Source organism: Sinocyclocheilus grahami, unplaced genomic scaffold, assembly GCF_001515645.1.
Source record: "Sinocyclocheilus grahami isolate Dianchi unplaced genomic scaffold, SAMN03320097.WGS_v1.1 scaffold330.1, whole genome shotgun sequence".
NCBI lineage: Eukaryota > Metazoa > Chordata > Actinopteri > Cypriniformes > Cyprinidae > Sinocyclocheilus > Sinocyclocheilus grahami.
In genome coordinates, this window is record NW_015505509.1 from 814,634 (window position 1) to 823,361 (window position 8,728).

Genomic DNA, 8,728 nt, shown 5'->3' on the forward strand with positions numbered 1-8,728 from the left:
TGATAGTATTTTTTATATTATGCTTTTATTTATATATATATGTTTTTGTTTTAATAGTTTAATAAATTTGGTTTAGAAATAAAGTTTTGATAGTTGAACCTTTAGTAATTTTGTTATTTGCTTTTGCCATTTTCACTAGTTTTTAAATTTTCTATTTAGCTTCAATTTATTTGTATTTTTGAGTTTTAGTTTTAGTAATTTTAGCACTTCAGTTTAAACTTTAATTTCATTTCAGTTAGTTACCAAAGCAATATTTATTTTATTTTAACATTTAAAATTTGTAATAGTTTTAGTTTTGGCTAACACTAACATTAACTGGAAAAGTCATTTGTCACGTTTAAGGTATTTTGGCTTGTAGTAATGATATTAAGTAGCATACAGTATAAAGACATGGTTGTTGTAGTAAAACATATGGATTTTAAAAATCCTCTTGTGTTTAACATCTGATCTCTGTTTGTACTGTACTGCACATTTGTGGCTGTTAAAGTTCCATGCAATTTGTCAGGTGAGTAAATTCTCTCCTTGTACATTGCTTCTAGTCTGTGATTTGGTCCTGTTCCAATGTGAGAAAAAGACTATTGACCTGCTCACTTTGATTCATTTGGGTCTGTTCCAAGAGACATAAAAAGGGAAAGTAAAAGTTAAAACAATTTCTTGCTAAGCTGCAATTATGACCTAAGGAATTATTGCACTCCGTACTTCACAAGACAGATGAACTTGATAGATGTTATCAGATAAAAATGTTGTAAAGCGAATGAGTGAGAGTCTCCTTGCACAGCTTTTTGACAAGATAAACAGTGTGAACCCCTGAAATAGACATTGTCAGGGAAATGTGAGAATATAAATCATCTTAAGATTTATCAATAAACTTCGTATCATGTCTGTCTAGACTAACTTCTTTAAATTCATAATTTAGACTTCTCCATACACATCTTGTGACAGTCCCTTTCTTACATGTCATTTATCACATCTAGTGACTATATACGACGACTAATTCAGAGTCCCAGCAGTTATTCTCCATTAGGGTCTTCCTGATACTCCTTCAGACCTCTGGAATGCTTGCCAATCACCTCTTGAGAGCTACACACCATCATACGGCAAAAAGAAGTGTCTTTGAGAAAGTAAAGTGGTACCTTCATCCTATGACTGCTTTTATTTTAATTTTTATTGAGGAATGTGTCAGCACAGGGGTGTGTGGAGACTGATAGCAAAGTGGAGTGTGCATGCCAGATATAAGACCACATTCGATTTGCTAGAACATACTGACATATTTTTGGACCAGTGCTACATTGTCCATCAGCTATGTGGCTTTTGGCCAAACATTGAACGTTTTCTGAAAACAAGCCTCCCTTTGTTCCTGGTCATTTATTGTCGGGGGTTTTAATTCAACTGGTATTAATCAGTAATTTAGTTTATGTGCACGCTTTATTAATACGTTCTGCTCCGCTACAATGAAAAACAGAGACTAAGGCGTCTATTGTTCTGACAAAGCTGATGAAGGAGGTATAGTATTGCGTATAATTAATACGAACAATGCTTGAGGTCTTTGGACCTCTGCTGAACGCTAGAGTGCCCTGTGGAAATTTGTGAATGTCTGTGTTTTCATTCTCACTTAATCCAAACACCATTCGCCCAGGACCCTTGGAGAATATCTGCATGGGAGAGAAATGTGTCTGAGCTTTGCCTTTGGTTCACATCTTAATGTTTGTGTAGTCTGTTGAGTGAAGTAATAGAGTGCTTGACGTCGCTCAGAGAGAACAAAAATGTATTTGGCCTCAGTTTGAGACTATACCTGATGGCTACATTCCACTAACAACTGGTTCTATGTCCCGATGTTCTTAAAAATACAGACATTCACACCTTGTGTCTGTTGGCTGGCACACTTGTGTTTTAATTTGCTTGTTGCTGGAGTACTCTTGTTTAAGCTTAAAATGGCACCATTCATTCAGCTAGGAACAAGAATAGAGGGATATATATATAAAAAATGATAAAATAAATAACATTAACCCTTGTACTACGCTGAAAATCCTTTCCCTAATCTGGTGATCTCAGTTGAAATTGACTGGCCTTTTAAAAATTGCTTGTAAATCGCATTGACCTATTATCACTCAATCTTTTTTTCAACTTTGTTTTCTTTCAGTTAGCACAGGTTTTTGTATTTCTTTTTGGAAGTGACTGTTCATAGGAATCATGGATCTGAGTTTATGCACCTCAGTTTTTGAGTGGGGAAAAAAAAATGTTTGTGGATAATTTTGACAATGTTTACTTAAAAACTGTCAAACAATTTCTCAAAAAGTTATAATACCCTGTGTGAGCGAAGACAGTAAGTATTATTGCAAAAACATGAACTCATCATTTTCTAGGTCAAAATGGCCAAAACTTAACATGAGGGTTAAGCGTTTAATTATTTACACATGCACAAAAATTCACAGGTTTTATTCTTCTTCTTTTTTTAAGTAAAACAATCATTCTTACATTGTTTCTTTCATTCTTGCATTATTTTTTCTTGTACAGATTCATTCTTTTCTCTATCTTTCTCTCTCTCTCTCTTGCATCTATTTCTATTTGCAATTGTCGTTGCATGCATTCTTCTTTCTTGCATTCATTCTTTCTTTTTTTTGCATACTGTATGAGTTCTTTATTTCTCTCTTTTTCGTCTTTCTGTTACAGAAGCACAATTTCAAGCATCATATGGACACAGCAGAGAATACTGCATGTGATAAGAATTTTCAGGAACACACTGGTGCTGAAACGGCAGAGCAAGTGTGATGGCCTTGCATTATATTCCAGTGTTGCTGTGGAAGCCGTGTTATTAATTATGTCCTTGTACAGCGTTCTACTGCGCATGTTGGATGACAGGTGCACACACAAAGCTCCATCTTGGTAACCCTTTACCAATGCAATAGGACAGCGGGAATATAGATTCTGTTCAGATTATTGAAATTGAAAAAGATAAGAAAAACAGACGGGAATCGCCGCCGTAATGAAATTTCGCGCTGACTCGCGCTTACTGAAGGAACGACGAGCAGAATGCGATATAGACGGCGACCGGTCATAAATGCTTTTTAACGACCGATCGCACTGTCAGCGCTACTGGATCGGATCTGTGGAACAACAACCGTTACCATATTGAAATGGTGAGTGAAACCGTGAGTAATATTTAAAGAAAAGAACGATCGAGCGTTTTAAATGTGTATGATGAATGGGGGGAGGTGCGACGCGCGTAAATGCTGTCATTCTGTGTTGTATTTCCCTCATCATCGTCATCCCAACCCCCTCGTCGTCATGGAGGATGCTGTTGCTATGTTTTCCCTCTCCCCCATCTGCTTCCGTAACCTGCTTTATTTTCTATCATGCCTGAATGCAACTTCTTCAACTTTATGCTCAAATGCATCCACAGGTCGTTGCTATACCTTTACGCATTTGCATATACATAAAATAGAAGCATGCCAATAGGAGATTAGAGTGATGAGGTTTGCCAATATGAGCATCATCTGTCAGGCTAAAATTATGTATTATTATATATATTTGGGCCTAACTATGATACTATTTTATTACTGAAACAAAATGATAACCATAACATAAGTGTGTGTAATAAATGTGTGAAATATTTGTTTGTTTTTAGGTGGGCAATTGTATTTCTGTATTATTTTTTTTGTTTTGTAATTGTATTTAATATATATTTTATATTCATACATTATATATTTAGCTATTGTTTTCTATGCTATTATTATTTAATTATACAATTATTGTTATTATTTTATTAGGTTTGAAATTAAAATAAATTAACACAAACATTTATATTTGTATACACTTTTATATTTTTTCTATATGGAGATGAACAGCCACTATATGGAGCCTTCATAATATTGTATGATCAGCATTTTGTTTAAACCTCTTCTGATTGCTGTAGCATATTGTGTGAGCTACAGTAGGCATAATTAATATAATGCACATAATTAAATATATTTTCTCACCTCAGTTACCTCTAATACTTAATTTCTGGATGCTTATCTGTTTTCCTTAGGTTCCTGTACAGATCTTTGCCATAGGTCAGAGGTAATGAAAAATGAACATCACCTGTGTATAAGTGGAACAGAGTGAGTTTTTTTTAGCTGTGAATGAAGCAGTCAGGCTTACTAAGGGCAGACAGCCAAAATAAATAAGTGTTTCAATTGAATAAGGGTCAAGTTTATTATAGGTTTAGTCTGTTGTGAAAATAAAGCAAAACCATGTCTCTCTTTCCCTTAAATTATCTTCCGTAGTAAAACATTATAATCAATTTCTTGAATTTCTATACTTCATATGTAGATCTGCAGTCAGTATTTGTATGTGTCTTTCCAAAGAAGAACTGCTTTTGCCATGTCCGCTGAATCCGGGAATGAGAGAGAGAACGAGATTTAGAGATATGGAGAGATCGGAAAGAGAAACACAAGCATCTGGTGATAATAATAATGATGGAATGAGTGAGAGATTGGAGGAGTGTTCATGAACGCTGGCCTGTTTAAGTTAAGATGATGATCAATGCACTGGTACAGAATCAGGCCTCCAGAGGTGGAGGGTGGAAGAGTCTAGACAGGGGAGTTTTCTGGCAGTGTTCCTCAGAGGGGAATTCCTCATGCTGATCTTTCCAATTGTTTCCTCTCATCTACATTTGGGACACTCATGGATGGTTGTGTTGTACAGAGGACTGTACATGAGTCAAATAGGTCGACGTTTGGCATAGTTCAAACTGCTGACATGTAGGTCTTACAGGTGCATCTCAATAAATTAGAATGTCATGGAAAAGTTCATTTATTTCAGTAATTCAACTCAAATTGTGAAACTCGTGTATTAAATAAATTCAATGCACACAGACTAAAGTAGTTTAAGTCTTTGGTTCTTTTAATTGTGATGATTTTGGCTCACATTTAACAAAAACCCACCAATTCACTATCTCAACAAATTAGAATACTTCAAAAGACCAATAAAAAAAACATTTTTAGTGAATTGTTGGCCTTCTGGAAAGTATGTTCATTTACTGTACATGTATTCAATACTTGGTAGGGGCTCCTTTTGCTTTAATTATTGCCTCAATTCGGCGTGGCATGGAGGTGATCAGTTTGTGGCACTGCTGAGGTGGTATGAAAGACCAGGTTTCTTTGACAGTGGCCTTCAGCTCATCTGCATTTTTTTGGTCTCTTGTTTCTCATTTTCCTCTTGACGAATCTATGGGGTATTGTCAAGAGGAAAATGAGAAAAAATTAGGGTTCAGGTCTGGTGAGTTTGCTGGCCAGTCAAGCACACCAACACCATGGTCATTTAACCAACTTTAAGTGCATTTTCAAAAAGCTGGTCAGCAGAAGGAAGCATGAAGTGCTCCAAAATTTCTTGGTAAACGGGTGCAGTGACGCTGGTTTTCAAAAAACACAATGGACCAAAACCAGCAGATGACATTGCACCCCTTTATTTGAATTAAAGTTTCACAATTTGAGTTGAATTACTGAAATAAATGCACTTTTCCAGGACATTCTAATTTATTGAGATGCACCTGTACTTTAAGCATAACTAAGTTATTTCCTAAAGTACATTTTAAATTAGCTAATCCTGCTAATGTTCTTATAATGCACATGCAAGGATACCAAGCACGCTCGTGACATAAATATCAGTAAGGCACTGTTTAGGGGCAAAATTAGTAGTTCTGGTAATAAATTCAATAATTTGTCCTATATAATTTGTGGAAACAATGTGCTTTTATACTGTATAAGCACACTGTCAGACCACACACAGTGACAGACACCCATAACAATTTTTAAAGTGGTCACGGATACAACAGAACCACATTTCCTGAGCCAACGGACCATCAGTCTCCAAGACAGCCCAGTGCATACTTGCCCTAACTGTATGTCCTCTGAGAGAGGACATTGTTATCCATTAATATTGCTGGGAATTGCAAGGCTATGTTTATGTAAGAATTTGAACAAAGGAAATAATATCAGATTTTTTTTTTCTCGAAACAGTAGATGTTAAAATATTGACACTGCTTTGTTTTCTTTTGTTGTTTTTAAATTTTGAATTAAATAAAGGGGATTAAATCACACTATTAAAATCAGCCCTAAATGACCTAATAACCATTACAGAAATAATGTCAGTATGCATCTAATATAATACATGTATACCTGCTCTGTTTCTCTTCCAGGCTAAGTTAAACTGCTGTAATCTGAAGGCTCTAAAGGTGATTTTCTTCTTGCTTATCATCTGTCTCTGGATGGAAGGAGGATTCACCAAAGAAAAATCTGCTAAGAAGGGAAAGAAGAAGGGAAAACAGGTTGACTGTCCTTCGTAAGTACATTTGTATGCAACATTTTATGGCAAATATTTCATAAAACACTGCTATTGTGCTATACAGATATCATGTTGACTATGGAAACTATAGACTAACAGTTAACTAACAGTTAACTAACGGTTAAAGGGACAGTTCACCCAAAAATTAAAATTCTGTTAATTACTCACCCTCACGTCGTTCCAAACCCGTAAGACCTTCATTCTTCTTCACAACACAAATTAAGATATTTTTGATGAAATCAAAGAGCTTTCTGACCCTGCATAGACAGCAACACAAATGAAATTTTTTATGGCCCATAAAGGTAGTAAGGATATTGAATTTTCATTTTTGGGTGAACTATCCATTTAATCTGCTCTAATGTTGTGTGTACTTCACATTTCGCACATGAAGTAACTCACATCATCATAATGTTCATAATGACTCTTGAGTTGGAAATGCTGCCCTTTGCAATAGTATAATGAAAAATGAAAGACATTTTAATAAACAGATGACTGAAACTTTAAACATGAGCATGATTTCACATAGTTTTGTTGTTGTAAATGGTTGCACCCTTATGTCCCCCATCTTTGCTCCCTTCAGGCAGCTGTCGTCAGAGGATCTGGCACGGGTTCCAGCAAACTCTACCAGCAATATCCTCAACAGGCTTTTGGTCAGCTATGACCCAAGAATCCGACCCAACTTCAAAGGTCAGTATAGCGCCATGATATATGTAATTATGAACAAGAGTCATTATGTTGTCTCATCTATCTATCAACACCCCAGAAGCCAAATAGAGTATACGGTGCCCAATCCTCCTCAGTGCCCTCACGGATATTTATTGATACCCCTGCCACCCTCGGTGCTTCAGGGCTCAGTGAGCTCCGACGAGCGAAAATCCCAGCTGCCGCCCGGCAATGGTACGGCACGGGAGAGCTCGCTCCCTCAAGTGAGGGTGCTACAGCAGTCAGGTCGGTTGTTCGCTCAGTGCCCTCACGGAGGTTCATTGATACCCCTGCCACCTCGGTGCTTCAGGGCTCAGTGAGCTCCGACGAGCGAAATTCCCAGCTGCCGCCCGGCAACGGTACGGCACGGGAGAGCTTACCCCCTCAAGTGAGGGTGCTACAGCAGTCAGGTCGGTGAGGAAGGGGGCCATAGAACATGTTCTGCCGCTCTCGAGAGCGTCCGGGTTCTACAGCCGTTACTTCATCATTCCGAAGAATGGGGGGTTGCGTCCGATCTTAGATCTGGACTGGTGTGTTACGATAGATCTTAAAGACGCTTATTTCCATGTTTCCATCCTCCCTCAACACTGGAAGTTCCTAAGGTTTGCTTTCAGGGATGAATCACACCGATATCGAGTTCTTCCCTTCGGCCTGTCACTCTCACCCCGGCCTGTCACTCTCACCTCGGACATCTCGATGCCCGGCTCGGCATCGAGATGTCATCCTCGCCCATATGAGAGAGCTGGGGTTAAGACTAAATGCCAAGAAGAGTGTTCTTTCTCCACTACAGAGAACCACTTATTTAGGCGTGGTGTGGGACTCAACCTCGATGCAGGCACGTCTGTGTCCTGCTCGAATTGAGTCAACCCTCACGACAGTCACGAGAGTAAGAGAAGGCCAGTCACTCACTGTCAAACAGTTTCAGAGTTTGTTGGGCCTGATGACAGCAGCGTCCAACGTGATACCTTTTGGCTTGCTGTACATGAGACCCTTTCAGTAGTGGCTCAGAACCAAGGGATTTTCCCCGAGGGGGAATTCGCTTCACATGATGAAGGTCACGCAGCGATGCTTACGTGCCTTAGACATGTGGAAGAAACGTTGGTTCCTGGTTCAAGGCCGCTCTGCCCAGGGTCTGTGGGAAGACCATCATCTCTTTTGGCACATCAACTGCCTGGAGATGCTGGCCGTGTTTCGAGCTCTGACACACTTCCTTCCAGACCTAAGGGGGCATCATGTGCTTGTCTGCACAGACAACACATCGGTGGTCTCCTACATCAATCGGCAGGGGGGGTCTGCATTCGCGCCCCTTGTACAAGCCGGCGCGCCAGATCCTTTTGTGGGCTCAGGGGAAGCTCCTCTCTCTAAGAGCAGTTTACATCCCTGGGTATCTAACTCAGGGGGCAGATATCCTGTCGAGACAGGGGCTGAGGCCTGGGGGATGGAGGCTCCACATCGAGGTGGTGGAGCTCATTTGGAGGGAATTTGGCCAGGCGAAAGTGGATCCATTTGCGTCGCAGGAAATGACACACTCTCCGCACTGGTTCTCCCTCACGCATCCAGCTCCACTGGGGCTGGATGCCATGGTGTAGACGTGGCCAAGGCTTCGTCTGTACGCTTTTCCCCTGATCGCTCTGCTCCCGGGAGTTCTGGAGAGAGTACGCCGGGATGGGGTCCGTCTGTTGCTAGTAGCCCCGTTCTGGCC

General features: G+C 39.4%; 1 protein-coding gene across 2 annotated transcripts in view; it reads left to right on the plus strand.

Moving 5' to 3' along the window:
- Positions 1 to 2,837: 2,837 nt before the first annotated feature.
- glrbb (glycine receptor, beta b) overlaps positions 2,838 to 8,728 on the plus strand; it is a 26,020-nt gene continuing 20,129 nt past the window's right edge. Inside the window, exons 1-3 of one of the 2 annotated variants that reach the window (XM_016295105.1) lie at positions 2,838 to 3,137; positions 6,179 to 6,321; positions 6,905 to 7,011. In XM_016295105.1, coding sequence (XP_016150591.1) covers positions 3,135 to 3,137; positions 6,179 to 6,321; positions 6,905 to 7,011 — 253 coding nt within the window. In that variant the 5' untranslated portion in view covers positions 2,838 to 3,134. Of the gene's footprint in view, positions 3,138 to 4,032; positions 4,101 to 6,178; positions 6,322 to 6,904; positions 7,012 to 8,728 lie in introns of those variants that run through there. The other variant, XM_016295106.1, reaches the window with a different exon arrangement.